General features: G+C 36.4%; 1 protein-coding gene across 3 annotated transcripts in view; it reads right to left on the reverse strand.

The window, feature by feature from the left end:
- Positions 1-23,534, reverse strand: part of CADM2 (cell adhesion molecule 2) — a 374,063-nt gene that overhangs the window by 175,372 nt on the left and 175,157 nt on the right. For 2 of the 3 annotated variants that reach the window (XM_081952064.1, XM_081952062.1), the window contains exon 2: positions 415-441. The exons of the other annotated variant lie outside the window; for it this stretch is intronic. In XM_081952064.1, the coding sequence (XP_081808190.1) occupies positions 415-441 (27 nt within the window). The remainder of the gene's footprint in view (positions 1-414; positions 442-23,534) is intronic. 3 annotated transcript variants of the gene reach the window in all.

Genomic DNA, 23,534 nt, shown 5'->3' on the forward strand with positions numbered 1-23,534 from the left:
CATATGCCATTTTTATGTCAATAGAAATATTTATTTATTTATTTAGGAATGATATTTAACAATGCATAAACTTTAAGGATAAACAAATAAGATAGATATCATGCTTTTCTTGCAATCTAATTCTTCTAGTTTGGTAGCAATTTCCTAGAAATAAAACAAGTTGCATATTTTGAGATGCAATTATTGCTTAGAAATTCAAAACTTTTAATTATTCTCAAAAGACCAAACAGAAGTGCAAAATAAGGTTCAATCGAAAATGAAAGGGGAATATCCATGCCTTCAAATTTCCAATGAAAACATGCAAATCTATTGATATATGCAAATTAACAAATTTGCATGATTAATTGTAATCATAATAGAATAGGTACTGCAAAGCACATGCAGTGCAAATCAGGCATAAAAATGAAAACTCACCTTTAGCTTTGCTTTTTGTAGTAGCCACTGGGACCAAGGAAAAGATTGCAAGAGGAGAAGAGAACAGACAGAGGTTAGTCAGTAGTTTGGATGAAAGTATAGAAAAAGTATAGAAAAAGTCCTATACCTAATGATATAGGACTAGTAAAAGTTAGTTTCAAATACAGTATCTCTGTTATGTCACAATACATACTTTTCCGCTACATAGTTTACCAAAATAAATGATGTCTATATTGTATTCTACATTGATGCCAATGTTCCTTGAAATAGAGGACTGGCAGCAGTAATTGCAATTAGCTATCCACCAAACTGCCATACAATTTGTAATTTAAATTATTTACCTTTTTTAAAAAAAATCAACATTTCAATTTATCTACATCAATATCTATCTATCATCTATCTATCTATCTATCTATCTATCTATCTATCTATCTATCTATCATCTATCTATCTTTGCTACCCATCTCATTTGGATTAATGCATAATCAGTTGGATTACACATTAAAAGCTTTAAAAATCATAAAATATTTTATGGTAAGGTTTTGACCTTATATGGCAGAACATTTGGATATTTATATTATTCCTTCTTTATATGCTCATAACACCTATATCTTAGGTTTTTATAATTTTTGATTTATTGATATGTCAGGAAAACAGTCATGAAGATGCTAATAATAATGCTGAAGCAATTATTTATTAGTATGCTAATTGGGTGATAAAAAAAACTGAAATCAGCTCACAAAATACAACTGTGGACCTTACTAGATTGAGAGGGAAAGAGGTTCCCATTACATTATTCTGAATTTCTAAAAAAAAAAAGCCAAAATATAATACAGAAACTAAATTAATAAAAGGGAAAAAAATATCCACCATATCTATTTAATTCACTTTTAACATTTTTTTTAAAATGAAAATGCTTGAAAATTTGTCTATGAATAGTTAAAATATAGAAGAAAAGCCTTTATGAATTTTGGGGCAAAATATAATAATACTGAAACTGGGAGACTATGAGTTCTAATCCTGCTTTAGGCCCAAAGACAAATGGGGAAAAATGGGAAGGGGAAATGAAATAGACTAGTATACAAGCCGAACTCTTCTTTGATCACTAATACCATTTTTAATACATTATGGGACTCTTGTTTTTTTTAGCTGTGCACAATTCTTACAAGATTTTCTCATTGCCAGTCAATGCCAAGTATCATTTAGGTCTATATGTAGTTTGTATTATTTGTGCCAGCATGAATTACTTTATACATCTATACAATAAAGTGTATTTATCTTTTTGAAGGCTTTTCACCCAGTTTGGACACATCTTTTTAGAGTGTTTTACAAACTCTTTGTTTTTGTTTTTATTACTGAACAGTAAACATGGTATCATTTTTATCAACATTAAGCATGGTGACTCCAGGTAATTTATTCATTCATAGTTACAGTAGGTAGATTTTAAAACACAAGCATTTATTCCAACATCCAGAAGGCATTCTGCATATCTCACTTAGCACAAAAATTGTTTATTTATTGCTCTGTCCTGTTCTTTCAACCTAATACCATTTTATGACAGCACAATTCTTTTATTCCATGGAAAGTAACTTTCTTTAGGAAGTTTTTCAAAGGTTTTTTGAAAGTCTAAGTAGTAGAACACCTTTCTCTATTGTTCTGCCTATAATATATTCATTTCCCAATTTTCCTTCCTGTTGTTGCTGTTGCTGTTATTATTATTATTATTATTATTATTATTATTATTATTATTATTATTATTATTATTATTATTATTATTATTATTATTATTATTATTATTATTATTATAGATTTTTCCATGGGTTTCCTTATCAAATATTTCACCTAAAACCTTGTTATATGGGAGGGTCAGCATTCAAAATGTGACATTTCTTCGTCATATATCCATAGAAACAATATCCTTGTAGGCCATGCCATTCTGAAATATATTGCTAAGAGGAGTATATGTATGGAAGCAGCCTTCTTTATTTCATGCATAGACATAAAAACTTGCATGTTTCTGTTAAAATGCAGACCATACAGAAAATATCTGACAGTGCACAAAACAATATACATGTTAGATCGAGTAATGAGAAGGCAGACACCGGCTTAACGTAACAACAGCTCTTTATTATAATAAGACAAGTATGTACAATCCAGCAACGCTTGGTCTGACAGCAGCTCTTTTCATGGGAGCTGTCAGACCTCTTAGCCAATAGGATTAAACCTCTGTTCCTACCGGAACAGAGGACCAGAGTGGAAACTCTGGTAACTAGAGTGAATATCTAACACCCCTCCTCTCTTGGTTGGGATGTTCCTATTGGTTACAAAGTCCCGTAGGTAGGCGGGTCTTTGTCTTACTCTACCAGACCTGCGCAGTTCATTTGGAACCAGTTCTTCAGGCAGGTTAGACGGACCTGTCTGCTCTCCAGTTCCGCTCTGTGGAACCTGCTGGAACTTTTCCCAGGCCACGGCTGGAGCTTCTGGGATTTGCTCGCTTGGAGATCACTGTGGGCCTGCAACAAATTCAGATAAGTTTCCCGGTACCCTTGGGTTTGAGCTGTCTGTAGAAGGAGTGAGCGTTTTCTCCTTTTGGGTAGGGCTTTGGCTGATTTGTTCAGAAGATTAGTTTGGTGTTCTAAGGTTGGAGTGCGAGAGGTGACCACGGAGTTGGTCAACATGCCTCCTCCAATTTCTGCCATCCTCTAGCTCTAATAGACAAGAGCGAGGCCCGGTGATGCCTATCACCGTGGCAGGGATCCACAGACTCCCCCCAGCGTAGTTGTGGGCGTATACTTAGTTACCTACGCTAAAGTCTCGAATTTTGCTTGTGGAGTCAGGGTGCGATGCCGCAGCGTAGTTTGGGTGTAGCCGGTCTAAGTGGGACCTTAGCCGGCGACCCATGAGAAGCTCGGAAGGGCTTCTCCCGGTAGTGGCACTTGGCGTGATATGTTGGATTAACAAATAGTGATCAACCCGTGTTTGCCAATCACCCAGGCCCATCCTAGCGAGGGTCTCTTTTGCGGATCGCACCATTCTCTCCACCTGACCATTGGAAGCTGGATGGAATGGCGCAACCAGGGCATGCCTGATTCCCTGACTTGCTAAGTAGGTCTCTAATTGCATGACCGTGAATTGGGGCTCGTTGTCAGAGACCAGGATGTTGGGCAAGCTGTGCATGGAGAAAAGTCTCCGTAGCACATTGATGACCGCCTCTGCTGTGGTGGAGGTCACCAGGGCTGCCTCTAACCACTTTGAATATGCGTCCACAACTACAAGGAACGTTTGGCCATGAACGGGGCCAGCGAAGTCAATGTGCACCCTAGACCAGGATGCTTGAGGGCACTCCCACTCCTTAGCGGGCACCTCTGGGGGAGCTGATCTGGATTCCTGGCATGGAGTGCAGGTAGCCACCCATTCTTCTATCTCCCTGTCTATGTTAGGCCACCACACGTAGCTCCTAGCCAAAGACTTCATCCTGACAATTCCAGGATGCCCAGATGTAACGCTTCCTATACTGCCTTGTGCAGTTTGTTTGGAACAACCACATGATCCCCCCACAGTAAATAGCCTTTGATTACCGACAACTCATCACGTTTTGTAAAAAACATTTTAAATTCGGCCCCAACAGGCCCCTTGGGCCACCCCCTCCACACCCAGTTCAAGATTTGCTTGATGGTGGAATCCTTCGCAGAATGACAGGCAACATCATTGGACGAGACAGGTCCAGTGTACAGGTAATTAATAAGTAGGACCGGTGTCTCGGGAGTGGGGTCAGCGAGCAGTTCAGGTAGGGCGACTTAAAGCGTCTGGGTGTCCCAACGTGGAACCAGGGCGGTGGATCAGTTTGTAGGAGTAAGCAGCCAGGAAAACAATCCATCTGGTCATGCGAGGTGACAGAGATACCGGGGTAGGTCGGTCCCCAGCCAGTAGACCCAACAAAGGCTTGTGGTCCATCACAAGTTCAAAGTCCCGGCTGTAAAGGTACTCGTGGAACTTTTTAACTCCCGCTACTGCAACCAAAGCCTCTCGGTCCATTTGGCTGTAATTTTTTTCTGCAGAAGACAAGGTTCTCGAGTAGAAAGCAATGGGGGCTTCTGTGCCATTTGACATGCGGTGGCTAAGAACAGCGCCAACGCCAAAAGGGGATGTGTCATAGGTTAACACCAAATGCAGGGTCTGGCTGTACTAGACCAGCAGGGAGTCTGCAGTCAGAAGGCGCTTGACCGCAGGGAATGTGGCAGCCTCGGCTCGGCCCCAGGACCACTTGGCATTCTTGGTCAGGAGGCGATGCAATAGTTCAGTGACGGTGGCTTCCTGTTTGAGAAAGACGCTGTAGAAATTAAGGAGCCCAAGGAACGCCTGCAGCTCGGCTTGAGTGCGGGGTGTGGGGGCTTCCTGAATGGCTTTTATTTTTTGTGATGTCAGGTGAATCCCAGAGCCATCTATCATATACCCCAGGAATTCAACCCTTGGTACATTAATTTTGAATTTTTTCATTTTTGAGCCAGAAGCCTTTTTCGCGAATTCTGGTCAAAAACATTCTTACCCGTTTTAAAAGTTGCTCCTCGTTTGCAGCCAATACCAAGATGTCGTCGAAATAGGGGACGACTCCTGGTATCCCCTGCAAAAGCCATTCCATGATGCTTTGGAAAGGTCCAGGGGCGATACTAACTCAAAATTGCAGGCGGTGGCATTTGAATGCACCCCTGTGTGTCACAATGGTTTGAGCCTCCACTGTGGCGCCATCTACAGGGAACTGCTGGTATGCCTGCACCATGTCCAATTTAGCAAAAAATTTGCCTGGGCCTAGCGAATTGTGCTATACAATGGGTACAGGGTATGCGTTCTATTGTAGTGCATTGTTAATTGTGCATTTATAGTCCGCGCAGATGCGGACTGACCCATCGGGCTTTACCGAGGTCACAATAGGGGTTTCCCAGCCTGCATGGTCGACTGGCTCTAGGATGCCCTGGCTCACGAGCTTGTCAATTTCCCTATCGATTTTAGGGCGGAGAGCGAAAGGTACTCTCCTGGGCTTAAGCCTGATAGGCGCTATGTTAGGGTCCAAGCTAAAAGAGATTGGCGTCCCCACATACTTACCGAGGCCGGGACCGAAGACGTTCTCGAACTCCTTAAAGATGGCCTCGGCGCCGTCATCTTTCACAGAGTTGATTCCGGTCACTTACAAGCCTAGGGCTTCAAACCAATCGAGCCCCAGGAGGCTCTGCAGGGGTGCTTTGGCCATGGTTACAGGGAGCTTGGGTGCAGAAATCCTTGAACGGTACCCGGAAGGTGCCTTGGCCTATGATGGGGACTTGGTTCCCTGGTAGTTGTGCAGCCTGATGTCTGGGGTGCGAAGGTGCTGTTTTTTCAAGCTCGGGATGGCTTGCTTCAGGGTCGACCATGAGATGATCGTTAAAGACGATCCTGTGTCAATTTCTAGCTCGTAGGGAGTGTCATTAATGAGGATGGTGACCTTCAGCTTATTTGGCTGCCTAGTGCAGACGTGTCCTATCGTGGTTTGATAGGTAACCTTTGGTTCTCTCTCTGGGCACCCTTGTGGTTTCTGCCAGGCCCCTGGATTGGGCCTCTGTTGGTGGTTTGGAGTGGTTTTTGGCTGCCAAGCGGTGGCAGGGAATTTGCTCGGGCACACTTTGGCAATGTGTCCCTTCTTATCGCAACGCTGGCAGGTTGTGTCTCGGAACCGACAGATAGACCGGGCATGGTTTCCTCCACAGCTAGCGCAAGGCGGCAAACGCGAGTTGAATTTTCGTGCCGGCTTCGTGCGGCTACTGCATATGCGGTAGCTGTCATCTTCTTTGCTGTCAGAGGGTTCTCGTTCTGTGGCCTCATGATAGACGCGTGTTTGCTTCTGCGCAGTTTATGGCACATTATGTTGATGCTGCAAGGCTTCCGTGGACTTGTCTGCGGATTCGGATGCTCTGGCCTCATCAAGTGCGATCTGGAAACTCTGGTAGCTAGAGTGAATATCTAACAATACACATTTCAAATACCTTGCTTTATTAAACAATGTGCTTGCAATCAATTTGAAAATTACATGGCTTAGCCTGAAAATTATGATTCCTTTTCTTATAGATATTACAATATATTACAATATAAAATATATTATTTTGTGCAATTTACATTTAGCATATTGTATATTATTTTATGCTTTTCCCTTTAATACTCTGCACAGTGTTCTTGTTAATTTTTGGAAACAAATAAGGTTACTAAATGCATATGTAATGTTTTGAGTGCTTATGGCTGGGATCAAAGAAAATTCACTAAAAAAGTTAGAAATCTTCATGGGAAATTTAGTTTTCTTATCTTTGCCAAATCACTTTTGAAAGATGAAAGCAATAAAAATAATAAGCTTAGAAAACAATTCAAAATCAAAATTCAGGTATTTGACACTAGCCATATGAACAGTAGATCACTTTTATAATGTCCAAACATTAAAAGTATACACAAAGTAGAAAAGCAACTCTGAAACTCTGAAATCTTTGGATCAAGTATGATTCAGCAGAAACAAGACACTTAATGATTTGTGCATTTGTAGCTTAATTGGAAGCAAAATTGGAAACAATTTTAGGTGTCTTGGGAAAGATAAGATTTAAAAGTGTATTGTATTGCAAAACCTTGAGGACCAATTATATATTATAATTCTTTGCTGACAAAAAACTCCTTTACTTCACATTAGACCTACAATCTGCCCTTGGGCTATATTGTAGGCATCATAACTGAAAGCTGTGTGAAAAGAGATAGCTTTGGCCCTTTGTGTTTTCCATTTTTCATACAAGATGCAACCATATTAAATTTCTTAGAAAAAGCACAAGAGATGAAATTCTGGGTGTACAAAGGGGGCAGGCACTGACATACCACGAAAGGGAAATAACCATCTTGAAGCAGATCCCCAAGAAAATTAGGGAAAAAAGGAAAAACTATTCGCAATTGGCGAATAAATTATACCAGAAGGGGGTGTGGTTTAGATGGTTGATGCCTGAAGGTATGCTGATATTCTGGGAGGAGACAAGAATTAGAATTAATACACCCATAGAGGCACAGGCCTTTATGGAAAAAAATAAAACACACCTAGAAAAAACAGAAGATCCTACAACGGATATACAGGACACGGGAGGGGCCGGAGCTCTGCCAGCGGGGGGAGAAGGGGCAATACCAAGAAAGCTCAGATCACAAAAATGAATAAGAAAATCACATTGTTATAAACTGACCGAAAGTAGTAATGGAATTATATGTGGATTATACACTACAATGTATAAACTGATTGAAAATACCAATAGAATTAATATGCTGATTATATATGATTATGTATTAATGTTTTATACTCAGATGTATAATATGAGTTTGGAGGGAGGGGGCGCCTGCCACACTTTGCAACTGCCAAAATTTGTATACCTTTCCATTTACCTTTTCCCTTATAAATGTTAAAAAAACCAATAAAATTTCTTTTTTTTTAAAAAAAAAAAGATGCAACCAATATGGGAGGACATCCTTTCAGAAAACATTTAATGAATTCCCTGGGGAACACAAAACATACTTTCGTGCCTAGTAATGATCACATATGTTGTACTCTAAGTGGTCAAGAGCAAAAGAGTAATAATGTATTATGCTAAATAAAACTCTTTTCTAATACTTGAAATGCTAAATGATAGAAGAACTCTGCAGCAAAGGGGTTAAACCAAAAAGTTCAAACCTGTCTTTGCAGCAAAATGTATTATGGATCAACAATAAAGAACATGATGAAAAAACTCTTGCCTAATATTAAGCAAACAATCAGGCCAGAGGGTTTTTATTATTATTTTTAAATGTGTTCTACAAACAAAAGCACACATTTCTGAAATGCACAGAGAATTGAAAATCCAAAAGAGCCAAACAACACAAAAAAATACAACTTGCACAGATTTCTGAATGAAGTAAGGATATTGTGAACTGATGGCTTGCTGAATTTTCTGTACATGTACACTTTGTGCACACTTTATACACACCAAAGCTTATCAGCACAAGGATATAAAGATTTTTAAACATTTCTTTAAAACTCAACTTTTAAAACTGTACAGACAAATAAAAACATTTTGGAATTACCACATTTAGGCATGTATTTAGAACCAAACAATCCCCTTTCCTTCTATGGCCTTAGCAAAATATATTTACTTGTGGTTCAGGAATTGACTACACAAAATTTGCTGTTTCCTGATCATAATGGCTACATCATTTAATGTTTTACTGATTTTACACTGGTAAAATTAATCAGAAGATATAGGACTGTGATGGCTAATGTTTATCCCATTATGTGCCAAAAGTGGGAGGAGTGTAGGGGGTCATACACGGGCATGCCCACACCCATAATGCTATGCACATGACCTCCCACTTTTGGTGCATGATGGACCCATTTTTCCCTCCCCAGGCAAAAACAGCCTCCCCCGGACTCCCGGATGCCCTCCGGAGGCTTCAGGAGGCTTCCCTGTAGGCTCCTTAGGGCAAAAAATGGCCCTACAGGCACTAGAGGTCCATTTCTGAACTTCTGGTTTGCCCATAGGGGTGTTTTTTGCACTCCTGAAGGCTCCAGATGGTGAAAAATGGCCCAACGGATAAACTGGAAGTCTGTTCCTGAACTTCCGGTTTGTGTGTTGGGTTGTTTTTCACTCTCTGGAGTCTTCAGGGAAGCCTCCAGAGGCCGAAAAACAGCTGAAAAAGAAGGCTGAAGTCAGCTGGCCAGAGTGTGCATACACGCTGGAGCTGACATGGCAACACCTCACACATGCTAAAAAATGGCTCTGCGTGCCACCTGTGACAAGCGTGCCATAGGTTCGCCATCACGGATATAGGAGAACCAAATACAATTGCATTACTACAGAAGAAATTTATAAATTAATAAATTATAATAAGAAGATAAATTTATTTGTAATATTGATCTCAGCAAAATAACACAATACCATCTGTAGTTATAAGGTGTTTGTACAATAGGTACAAACCTTCCTTAGCCATACACAATCGACATTAAAAAAAAAAACATTTCCAGCTTTAGATTGATCACAAAATGATTTGTATGGTCTTATATTTCCACTTTTTCACAGTGACCAGTGTTTAACACATACTTACTAAATTACTCATTTCAAGTTGTTTTTCTACTGTTTTTAAGCGTGGCTGATTTCCTTTGACAATTTTTTTTACGGATATTCTTATTCCATTCGCCAGCTAATTAACACTGGATTCTACTTTTATGTCCAATTACTCTACCATGGTATCTTTACCAATTTGTGTATTTTTAAATTCTTATTCAAAAGACAAAACATTTCCATTTGTTTTCTAAATAATGGTACTTTTTTTCTTAAATAGGTTCTACATTTCTTTGAAAGAATGGAGGTATAATGCACTGACTGTGCAATAAATGCTGAGAATCCTCAATGTGTATGATCTCAATGTAAAATAGAGTTCAAAAGAAAAATATTTCATTCATGAGAAGTATTTAAGAAACATGAAATTCACAAGGTATGGTACAACTATTTTTTTTAACTAAGCTATTTATATTCCTAAACACAATAGAAGTAGTCACTAGGTAATTTAAACTCTTTACAATGTCTGAAACTTACTGTATAAATTTTATTTTTCTACTTTTATATAACGTTCACAATAGAGAACTGAATCAACTCTCAACACAGCACAACAGCAGCTATTCATTCATTTAAGGGTACATTTAAGGGAAAATCTGAAGACTTGCTTAAAATGCAGATGAATGGATTCGTGTTGACAGTTCTAACTTGTTTCTTGGCAACTCTGACAGGATGTGGCATTTCCCCAGTCTTCTAATCATGAAAACTACTTGAAGGAAACTAAACCATGCCAAAACAACAAATCCATTACAAAAGAACATACAATGAAAATATTAATAGATGTTATTTAACTTAGTTCAGTTTTGTTTTGGAGAGATCATTCTAAAGTACCACTGAAACAGATCTACGTATCTTGTGAGTTTGTGTGTATCTGTCTCTGTGTATGCCTGTGTGTGACTGAAGACAAATGACACCTGTTTGCAACCATCTGCAGCTATGAACATATGCTCAGTGATATTTAACCAACCGCGTAACTATTATTTTGGGTAAGGACTTTAAATTATGCTAATATAATCCTAGAATACATTTTGTATTGAGCATTTACATAAATATGGCACGAAATTCTTTATGTAGTTAACAAAATCTAAAAGAAATAAAAACAATGAATGGATTAGGCTTTCTTTATAAAAAGATGTGCAATATGACATTTCTCTAGCAAAAACCTCAATACCTGAAACAGGTTTCATAAGGAGATGAAATAGCATGGCATATTTCAAACATGCCAAGAATCACACCTCCTTAAAATATTATTATCTATCAGTGTATTTTCAAGTAGATTTCTAATAATATACTAAATAATTCATAAAATTTCATATGTATATTCTAAATACCCCATGAGCCTTCTCTTCAGCAAATACATTATCAAATTTGCTTTATGTGACATTTGTACTTTATATTTATAATTCAAATTATTCAGAAAATGAAGTGTAATTTATTCCAGGTAAGATTGAATTAAAAAGAACTATGTATTCTTTTTAAAATTAGTCAAATTAAAATATGAATGAAAATAAAACTAAATTAAAATTTCACAAAACTCTATGGCAGTGTTGTCGGTACTTCTATTAAAATATTCTATGTCCTGAATGAAATAGCCCTAGTTACAATTTAATTAACAAATAAACCAAGTGTTTAATTACAATTTAATTAATAAGTAAACCAGGTGTTTAATTTAATATGTGGTCCAATATTATTAACCTCTATTTAGTGTACTATGCAATTTTGTAACCTAGTATCAAACCCATGCATTAAAGTTACAATGATTTATTCATTTATTTTTATTTACTTTGCTTTATGTTGCTCATTCGTGAAGTCTTTTGGAAGCTAATAAATAGTACTATAAATAATGGCATCAGAAGTCTCCATATTTTATATATTTGGATGGGCTGATGCATATAGGAGAAGCTATGTTCACATATAAATATTTGGAGTTGTTGTGAGAACCAACAACTTGACTTACATTGAGAAGTTAAGTTGTATTTAATGCAGCTTTTGAACCAGTGGGACCACCCAAATAAATCATAACTCCGCTATGATTTTTTGGGCTAGTTTTTCAATGTTTTTATAATGTTTTCCAAGGGCAACACTATGTAGAACTTTTAACAGGGGTTAATGGAATATGACTAGGCTTTGAGTAATTGTAGTAGGAGCTCTGAGTCAGGGGTGAGTAGCTGCCAGCATTACTGCTGGTTCGCTTTGCACACGCTGCACGTACATGCGCAGTTGCCTGTAAATAGTTCTACGCATGCACATAACATTAAAAAAGAACAGAAAACCATACCGGGAACAGCAGCAGCACCGGTTCTGTGACCCAGGACAACATTCTACTATGAACCGGTCTGAACCGGTAGCAACCCACCTCTGCTGTGAGTCCAATAAAAAATTACATTTGGTCAACAACTGCACAAAAAACTCTCCTAGACAAAGCAGTTGTCTGTTCTTCAAGCAGAAGAACTTAAACAGCAAAACTTCAAATTGTGAACTGCTTTTGAATGGGAGAATGCAAACCAGTACAAAATCATGTAGAGACATTCCTGGGATCATTGGGATTTCTAACCCAAAATCATTCTTTATTTTTTGGAAAAATTCAACTGTATCCTGTAGGTCAGAAAATATTGCACAGATACAAATAATAACTATTTAATTAGAAAAAGTACTTATGAGAAAGAAATGATGTGGTTTTGGAATTGGCTTTATAGCCTCTAAATCTGGACATAATTGAATATCTGTGGGGGCATCACAAATATGCAGTGCATGCAATGGATTAAGAATATTTCTGAGCTCGAAGACTTTTGCAAGGAAGAGTAGGAAATTAAACATTAGAAAATTAAATTAAGAATAGAGAAACTCTTAGTTGGCTATATGAAACTATTATTTCTACCAAATGAAGTGCTATCTGAAATGGTTTTCAAAACTTTGCACCTGCAATATTCATTCTTTTGTTCCTTTGAATCTCTAAAAACTGGCACCTAAATAGTAAGGATGTATTCAATATGGAAAAAGACATTGTGTTTAAGTTTGTACAATGTATAATCTGTGTCAGCTTTTGTTCATTTACACTTGTATATTTGACTACCTATTTCAACCCACAATACTTCAGAATAAAAATTGCTCTTTAGAACAATAGCGAAATAAATGTAGAAGCAATAATAATGGTAATAACCAAAGAGTACATAAAATATTAAATTTTATATAGTCCAAAGTAGTATTTTTAAAATGGATTTTAAATACTCTAAAAACCTCATCTCACATATTACATAATTTCTTATTATCATTTTCATACATCTGTTTCTATTATAAAATGGTTGCTATGAAACAGTATTTCTACTACTGTCTAATTAATGGTTAGTACAGTAAAAGATGTCAAAGTATAGATTAAACAATAATAGTATGTAGTTAATGACAGCATTATCTCTTATTTTGCAAATTAAGTGCATGCAAAGCAAGCACATTTTAAAGACAATGGATTATCAGGGTAGCAAAATAAATCAATACTGTAATCTCTTAACAGAGCGTAGGAATATGTGGTTCTCCAGAAAAGAAGGTGCAAAGGTACTCAACTAAACTTTCCAAGAACTTAATCAGCATGGCTAAATTCAGCAGTTTAAAACTTCTGAAGGACCATAGGTGCTAAATCTCTACTTTTTACAATACAATAGTAGAGTTGGAAGGGACCTTGGAGATCTTCTAGTCCAACCCCCTGCCTAGGCAGGAAACCCTATACCGTTCCAGACAAATGGCTATCCAACATCTTCTTAAAGACTTCCAGTCTTTTCTTTAGCAATAGTCTACAAATAAATGTGAGGTAGTTTGATAAAGTTAGGCAGCTTGGTGCAAAGAAAAAAAAAAGTATCATCAGAATAAACCTATATTGTTCTACTTTAATTTGCGAACTTTTATACCCGATGTTAAACTAACGAGGATAATTTATTATTACAGAATAACTTTCATTTTTGTTATAATACAGTGTTATGCAAATACTGAATGCAAACAAATAATGAAGGTGAAATTTGTTTTCTATGGCAGAGAAATTAAGACAAATTGAAAGCAAATGTGTGTACTGTATAAGAATACAGTGGGGGATAACCCGTGGAATAGAAATATTACACATGGCTGAGAATGTGAATATTAATGAAATAAATCACTGGATAAGAGATGTGTAACATATATAGCAGCAGACTCTGATTAAGGCAGATGTGGAAAAGTGATTATCAACTTTAGACCCCTGGAGCAACATAAATGAAATCACATCCTTTTGTTCTGGGATATTAAATACACAACTTGGATATAGATAAAGAGAGACTTTAATTATCTAAAAGAACACTGAGACCTACCTATGATAATTCAGATGTGGAAGTATTAAAGAACACAGTGTCAAAGTAATTCAGGTATGTTTCTTTGAAAACATTAACAGAAGTGTTTAATAGCGGTCATGATGTATCAAAAATGAGTGAAGCCCTGAGATAGATCATTGAACAATTTTTTAGATTAAAAATAGCAAATAACATATAATAAATAAAACATATCTTAACTGCAGCAAAGATGTCATTATAAAGTATTGGTTGGCAATCACAAATTTTTGAAAATTCATACATTTCTGTTGGAGATGGACTTGGTACAAAACAAAAACCAAAAGAAGAGAAAAGAAAATGTTTGAAACAATAAAAGATTATAAATCTTATAATAAATAATAAATCTTATAAATAAATACTCAAATCTCTTTAGAAAGATTTCAAATGACCAAACTCATGCATCTACTGTATGTATGCATCTTAATACTTCACATAGTTATTTGTGGGGAAAATCTTTAATTTTCATAAAATTAGACACATGAAGGTAAACCAATATATAAAAAAGACAATTAAAAATTCTAAGAATGAACACATCGCTTCCAGAAGCCAACATTCTGATAAGCAAATAACACCAAACAATCAAGCGTGCAAAAAAAGAAACAATATAATCAAGGGATCATCAAGAAGGAAATTACACCCTGACCTCATGTGGGAGGACAAGCTACTATATATGAAAAGGTAGAAAATCCCACACTCACTCCCATGGATTATATTACTTAGTTGGCTAATAAAACATCTGCAAGCAAACAACCAAGTTCAGAAAGTCCTTCTGAATAGAGACTTCTGAAAGTCCCAAAAATTCTATAGTCCAGCCCTAAGCTAATAATGTTCTCTTGTATTGAAACTTGGAAGGATGATATAAGACCTTTCTGATGCTCACTGGGCTCCAAAGCAGTTGACTGGCTGCTGATATCTACAGAAAAACAATACAAATCAAAACAACCAAGAAAATAATATATTATTTTAAAATAATATATTTTAAAATGTTAATTATGTGCATAAAAGGAAAGCCTGATTGAGAGCTTAGGCAAACTACTGAGCATCGAATGGAAATTAAGAATAACAAAGGATAACTTAGAATAACATAGTTGGAAGGGACTTTGAAGATCTTTGTCTCCAACATCTTTCAAGCTGACAACATCAAGCATGTTGAAATCAAGAACAAGGTCAGAAGTGAATACTTCAAGAGACTGAAGAAGATCTTACAGTCCAAACTCAGAGGAATAAAGGCCATCAGGGCAATTAAGACTTGAACAATTCAGTCGTTAGGTACACCACTGTGATATTGAACTGGACTCAAACAGAATTAAAAGTCATGATTTTGAAGACCAGAAACATAATGACAATGAATTATGTCTTTCATCTTCACACCCATGTTAACAGGCTCTAGTTTTCAAGGAAAATAGGTGGCTGTGGATTGTTGCAAGTACATTAGATGATTGAAGAAGAAAAATGGCCATTGGAAAAATATATGAATGACAGTGAAGAAGTTACACTGAAGCAAATTTATCAGAAGGACATAATGAATACTGGAAAAACCAAACTGGCCTATAAGAAAGATTAAATTAAATACTCAAATGAGGCATGGGAAGACAAAGTATTACATGGCAGACAAAGCAGATAATAACAAGATCTAGCAATGGCTAAGAGCAGGAAATTTGAATATATATATTATATTTAATTGATTTTTACTTGTTTATTTAATACATAATAAAAAAGGATATAGCTGTGGTTTATATTAAAAGAAAATTAAAATTTTAATAAATCTAAATGCAAAATACTGCTATAGTATCTCTTTCATAAATTCTTTTACAATTGTAACATATTTTACCAGTTGTTGTTGCTGCTGCATGGAAGTAAAAATACAAATGCAAATCAGTTTCCATGACATTAAAAACAATGTACAATTTCAATCCTGAAGGTCAGCAATATCACTCTTATTTATTATCAAACCTGAACATGAGTGATCAGCATGGTAAAAGGCTATAATCGTCAGCAAAGGTAAAAACAACTCATGAAATATTAGGTACCATACACACTGGTAAGTGACAGTTTGCTGTAACAAATAATGTAACTTGCCTATTTATAACAAATAGATTGACACAAAGAAAATAATACAAATCCTTGAGTTGTCCATATTGCATATAGTACAAAAGCACAAGTGTGGCTTGAATGCAAAATAGAATTGCAATGAATTGTACATGAAATACCTTTTTCTTAAGTATACATTTTATTGTTTTCATTTTTGTTTTTCTGATCTTGAAATGCTAATAGTATCTAGCATACAGCAGAAGCAAATTTAAAATGGCCATGCAATAGACCTAATGTTGCATTAAAGAAACTATAATTCCTTGAACCAGTGTTCTCCAAAGTTTCTATACTATTGTAAGCAGTAGACTATAAAATCAAAATATGTATCCTACATATATCCTCAGGTAGAAAGAACTTATTTTCAAATAGATGATGTTGGACCGCATCAGCTATCCCACCAGTTAACAATTTGAAAGTTGTTGGTATGCAGCTAATTGGCCTGTAGTTGCCTAACTTTTTCTTTTTCTAACTTTTTCTGGATCTTTCATTATCATACTGATTTTGCCAGGTGTTAACCACTCTTCAATTTCATCTCTTTACAGTATGTTGTTAAACTGCTTGGCAAATAGTAGTTGTAGACCAGTCAGAAGTTTCAACAATGACGTTTCATCTTCACCTAGACCATTTCTTGATCTTTCTTGGTTTCCTCTACCATTTCTGATTTTATTGCCAGTTCTTTCATTTCAGCTTCTTTTATTCTCATCTACCTCCTTTTACTCAAGTAGAATCCTTGTATTTCATTGAGTTTGCCATATCTGTGTCCAGAACTGCACTGTTTCTTCCTTGTCAGGTATGGACTGTTTCACTGCAGTTTGTCCATTGATAGAAACATTTATGATTGATTGAAATTGGAGGTTCTGCCTATAATTTACAATTTAAGCTTCGTATCTGCTGATCTTCTTGGCTATAGCTGTTATTTGCTGCTTTATTATTTCCAGCGCTTCATTGATCATCCTTGTTTCTAAGTGGTATTGCTTGATTAGGTATTTTTGGTCTTCTTGTTCTTCAGCTACTTTTCTTTCATCCTTTCTAGCTTGCTTGCAAATGATCTCAGCTTGCCAATCTGATTTTCCAGTCTTATCTTCTCTTTTGGTGGCACACTGTTCGGATTTTCTTCTTTGTGGATTTTGCATCCCAGGTATTCAGTTATGACTACAGCTGTGCTGTACATTAATTGATTTTTTTATCGCAGTGAGCTAGTTTTTATATTTTGATATTACAGTGTTGACATCTTTTAATGTTTGTGCCAGCTATTGTTCAATGTAAGCAACCTTATTTTGACAGACATAGATAGAAGCTCTCTTTCTCTCTGTCTCATCAGATGTTTCATCCAAAATTCATGTAATTTATCTTTATCTATGGTAGCGCTGACCAATTCTTGATCTTTATTACTTTTTTATTCATGATTTCTACTGTTTATAACAAGTTCTTTCATCCTTTTTTATTCTTATCCACTTTTAACTAAATGGCATTCTTATTATATTTCCTTCGGTTATTCTATACCTTTGTCCAAAATTGCTTTGCTTCTTCCTTCAGTTGCTTACTGATTCACTGCAATCTTTCCATTGATGGATTGGTATAAATATTTCTGATTGGATTGAAATTGGAGATGCCAGCTTTCTTTGGAACAAGCTTCAGTGTGGACAACCTTATTCTGCTGTTTTGTACTGTTTTAGATGCTAAATTATTCTTTGTTTCAATTAAACTTATTTAAGGGGCTTTGTTTTTTCTTGAGGAGGAGGCAGATAAGATGTGCCTGGTTTCAGAATGAGAACAATTCAATAGCTATACTGGCTTCTTCTACAGCCAACGTATCCTAGTTGCCTCTACAGTCTGAATAACTACTTGATTTTTTGTCTCAGAGGAGACCTTTGCATTTCTTCCAATTCTGCTTCTGGCAATACTTCATATCATATTATGAATCAACATTTATCTACTAGCTTCTCTTTTCTTATTTACGATTCTGGATGTTATTCTTTCTAGAACTGTTGCATTTGTTTCAAATACTCTCTTCTTATTGGATTTGACTTGTACCAGCAGATTATTACTTCATTTTCTATTTGTACATTTGCAATGGGTATACACTATTTTTTTCCAATAGTTCAGTCAGCAGCTACTGTCCCTGGATGCTCAGCCAATAGTCCTGAGTCCTATAGCCCATTTTTCACTAGATGTTCAGGAACTTCAACATCTAGTTGAAGATTGACAGTTCTTGTAGACTTGTGCAATGAATGACAGAGCCAGTATGGCTTTCTGCAAATTACATCTCAACATATTTTGTTATGGGAGAGGAACCCTTTGTCTGACTCCTCTGATGAAATTTGTCCACTATGGTTGAAACTTTAGCATAGCTCTTCTTCAGAGCACACAAGTCCCACAAGCACATCAAAGCAGTGCCTCACAGGGAGATTATTATTATTATTAGCAATAGTAGTTGTAAATCATCAGAATCCAGATTTAAGATGGGAAGCAACATTACTTCAATAAATAAAGAATCCTGATCAACCAAATATTTTATTCACAGTCAGAGATCAAGTATCCAAGATACAATTTATTAATAAGCAAAATTAAAAATAACCACAGCATACACAAACATATACATACTTTATTATTCTTAAAAATACCTGAAAGCAGTTAACATATCCAACATATGTTTCTCCTCCTATTCCTTCCACAACAACAATCCCGTGAAGTGGGTTGGACTGAGTTAGAATAACTGGCCCACAGTTACCCAGATGGCTTTCATGGCTAAGGAGGGACTTGAACTTGAACAAAACTTTGTTAGTTGAAAAATGTGTTCATGATTTGACACCAAATGTATCTCATTATAATTAATACATTGGAGTTACTGTATCTCCATACATTACATCTTGAACCTCACATTTTCCTTCTTTCAAATGGAGGCAGTTTTTGAAAATATCTAAAAGCTGTCTAAAAGCTATATATTGGTTTTGAATTAGGAAAAAGAAGTATTTGAAGATAATGCTTAGATAATAAAGTATTTCCAATTTTCTGCATAATGTCATAGGATAATGATTTTTATTGCATGGTACATTTTCTTGGGATATTCTAGTCCACTCTGAAATTATATTACAACATTCAGATGATCTACCTAGTTGGAATGTGATTTTTATGAAGATATAGCTGATAAACCCTGGAGATCACATAGCATTTATTCTAATCTTCCATGGTATCTGCAATCTTGTGTCAATCACATTTCCAAGAAACATTTCATTTTGGGAAATTTTCAACATCCATATAGTATATTATTTGAAAACAAACAATATTCATGTTAAGAGCCATATGTCTATGTAATATAAATTTGAGCATAGCTTTTAATTATGGATACTATCCTTCTTTCACTCTAAACTTACAGACAAGATGCCACTGCCTAATGCAATAATTGAAAGAAATGCACGTTTAGTAAATTAGAGCATTACTTTACATTAAGCTCAGTCAATAGTGGCACATATTACTCTGGTTCTGCAACACAATTGTCCACTTCATTAACTTGTCTTTAATTGCTTGATGCACTTGTGTTTTCATTTAATTAATTCAGACCATTATTATCTGTCTAAAAATGGTGAGAGAGAGGAAGGATGGAAGGAGACAGAAAAGCTAAAGGGAATAATAACTAAAGTAAAAAGACAAATTTGATTTTAGTTTGTTAACTACAGCTTTAAATTTTTTAGAAAAACACTTCATTTCACTATTTCACCTTGTTATCACCAAAGTTTTGGTAGAATACAATACAATAGCAGAGTTGGAAGGGATCTTGGAAGTTTTCTAGTCCAACCCCCGACTTAGGCAGGAAACCCTATACCATTTCAGACAAATGGCTATCCAACATCTTCTTAAAGATTCCTGTGTTGGGGCATTCACAACTTCTTGAGGCAAGCTGTTCCACTGATTAATTGTTGTAACTGTCAGGAAATTTTTCCTCAGTTCTAAATTGCTTCTCTCCTTGATTAGTTTCCACCATTGCTTCTTGTTCAACCCTCAGGTAGTTTGAGTCCCTCTTCTTTGTGGCAATTGGAGATATTGGAACACTGCTATCATATCTCCCCTAGTCCTTCTTTTCATTAAACTAGACATACCCAGTTCCTGCAACCGTTCTTCATATGTTTTAGTCTCCAGTCCCCTAATCATCTTCGTTGCTCTTCTCTGCACTCTTTCTAGAGTCTCCACATCTTTTCTACATTGTGGCGACCAAAACTGAATGCAGTATTCCAAGTGTGGCCTTACCAATGCATTATAAAATGGTATTAACACTTCACATGATCTTGATTCTATCCCTGTTTATGTAGCTTAAAGCTGTGTTGGTTTCACACTGCTGGCTCCTATTTAAATGGTTGTCCACTGGGACATCAAGATCTCTCTCACAGTTACTACTGTTGAGTAAGGTACCACCTATACTGTACCTGAGCATTTCGTTTTTCTTGCCTAAATATAGAACCTTACCCTTTTCACCATTAAATTTCATTTTATTAGATAGTGCCCAATGTTCAAGTTTGTCAAGATCCTTCTGTATCTTAAGCCTATCTTCTGGAGTGTTGGCTATTCCTGCCAGCTTGGTGTCATCTGCAAATTTGATGAGTTCCCCATTTATTCCCTCATCAAAATCATTGATGAAGATGTTGAAGAGTACTGGGCCTAAAACAGAGCCTTGGATTGCATACTTCCCTCCATGTAGATGCAGTTCCATTTAGAACTACATTTTGAATGTGGTTGGTCAGCCAGTTACGAATCCATCTGGTAGTGATGCTCTCTAACCCACATTCTTCTACTTTATCTAGTAGTAGGTTATCAAACGTCTTACTGAAGTCCAAGTAAACTATATTGACGGCATTCCTCTGGTCCACTAATTTTGTCACTTTATCAAAGAATGCAATAAGATTAGTCTGGCATGATCTGCTTTTGACAAACCCATATTGACTTTTGGCTACTACTTTGTTACTTCTAGATGTTCGCTAATTCATTGCTTGATCATCTTTTCCAGAATCTTTCCTGGTATTGAGGTCAGGCTGATAGGTCTTATAGTTTCTTGGATCTATTTTTTCCCTATTTTGAAGATGGGAACCACATCAGCTCTTTTCCAGTCCTCTGGCAGTTCCTTGGTGCTCCAGGATCTCTGAAAGATATAGTTCAGTGGTTCTCAGATATTGTCTGCCAGTTCCTTCAGAACCCTGGGGTGAATCTGTCCGGTCCTGGTGATTTGAAATCGTCTAGGGTAGGCTCACTTACCATTTTCTTCCCTACTTCAATTTGTGTTCCTAATCTGATTTTTGTGGTGCTGTTTTTGATAGGTTAGACTGTTTTATCCCTTTGCGTAAAGACAGATGCAAAAAAATGAGTTAAATAGTTCTCCTTTCTCCCTGTTGCTTGTCACCTTCTTGCCACTTTCTCCCAGCAATGGACCAATTGTTTCCTTAACTTTTTTTTCTTGTTTTTAACATGTTGGAAGAAGCTTTTTTTTGTTATTTTTTACTTTTGTGGCAAGCCTTTCTTCATTGTGAGGCTTAGCTCTCCTCACTTCATCATTACAGGCTCGGGCTATTTGCTGATATTCTGCCTTAGTTATGTTCCCTCTTTCCACTTTTATACTTATCTTTTTTATCTTTCAATTTGTCAGATAGTACTTTATGCAGCCATGCTGGTTTCCTTTGGGAACTGTTATTTTTCTTCTTCATTGGTATTGTGCTAGACTGGGCTTTTGTAATGTCATTTTTCAAAATTTCCCAAGCTTCTTGAGTTGTTTTCCCTTGAGGATTCTCATCCATAGAATTCTTCCCAAGCTCTCTCTAAGTTTATTGAAATTAGCTCTCTTAAAGTCCAAGACTCTTGTTTGACTTTGTTCTACTACTTGTGTTTGCATGATGTTGAATTCCAATATTGCATGGTCACTTGCCCCCAGGATTCCTGTGGTTTCAACACCTTCTGTCATTTCCTCTCTGTTAATGAGAATTAATTCCAATATGTCCGAACTCCTTGTTCCCTTCTCTACATTTTGGGAAGCAAAATTGTCTGCTAGGTTTGTTAGGAATCTGTTGGATCTTCCACTTGGTGCAATTTGTTTCCCAATTGATGTCAGGGTAATTAAAATCCCCCATTACTACTGTGGTGTGCTTACTACATACCTTAGTTAGCTGACTAGCAAAAACTTTATCTGCTTGGTTGGGTGGCCTGTAGTATAGACCTATGGCAATGCCACCCCCCCCCCAAACCTTTAATATTGACCCAAATGCATTCAAGATAGTTCTCATCATTGTTGTGCTCTGTTTCTGTAGAGATGTAGTTATTTCTTATATATAGTTCAACTCCACCTCCTCTCTTATTTGGCCTATTTCTTTTAAATAATTTAAATCCTCCTACTTGTATGTTCCATTCCATAGATACCAAATACTTGTGTGATCATATATTGTAAGTAGCTGATCTGGCTTAGCAACTAATTTAGGAAAGTCCAATAGGTTATTCCTTTATTTTTCTGTTACATATGTCAACCATTGTAATTAATTATAAATATAAAATCCTCATCCTCTCTGTGTGAAATTTGAAGAAATTTGGGAAAGAGTTCACCATGTAGGGACTATAATAACTCCAAACAAGCATATTCTATATAGCACCCTAGTGTTGTGGTGCTGCCTCATTGCTGTGGTGGGTTTCTAGGAGGAGTAAGCAAAAATATTGGGATTAAATGCCCAGATTATATATTCCCACCATGGTTACCCAAGGGATTAAATCACATCAACTACCCAGCAAATGCAGGGAGGAACCTACAGCGTATTTAGAAAGTATTCAAACCCCTTCACTTTTGTCAATTTTGTTATTGAAAAATTCTATAGTTGTTGAAATTCATTTTTTTCTCATTAACCTACATTCAGTACTCCATAATGACAAAGTTTAAACAAAATTTTATAAATGTCTGTAAATTTATTAAAAAGAAAAAACTGAAATATCACATTGGCATAAGTATTCAGTTCCTTTGCAACAATACATGAAATTTAGTTCTAAGGCTTCCCATTTCTCTTTATCATTGCTGACATGTTTCTACACTTTGAATGGAGTGGACCCTGGTAAATTAAATTGATTGGACATGATTTGGAAAGGCACACATCTCTCTATAGAAAGTGTGACAGCTGACAATGCATACTGTAGCAGAGCAAAAGCCATAAGTTAAAGAAACTGCCTGCAGAGCTCACAGATAGGATTATTGCAAGGCACAGATCTGAGGAAGACTACAATACAAATTCTGCTGCACTGAAAGTTCCTAACACCACAGTGGCCTCCATAATTTTCAAATGGAAGAGGTTTGACACAAACTGGTCAAACTGAACAATCGAGGGAATAGAGCCTTAGTAAAACAAGTGACCAAGAATCCAATGGTCACTCTGACTGAGCTCCAAAGTTCCTGTGTGGAGATGGGATAGAGTTCCAGAAGAACAACTATCAATGCAGCTGTCCACCGATCTGGGCTTTATGGAAGAGTAGCTGGATGGAAGCCTCTCCTCAGTGAAAAACACATGAGAGTCCTCTTGAAGTTTTCAAAAAA

This window comes from Natrix helvetica, assembly GCF_964273705.1.
Source record: "Natrix helvetica genome assembly, chromosome: 4".
NCBI lineage: Eukaryota > Metazoa > Chordata > Lepidosauria > Squamata > Natricidae > Natrix > Natrix helvetica.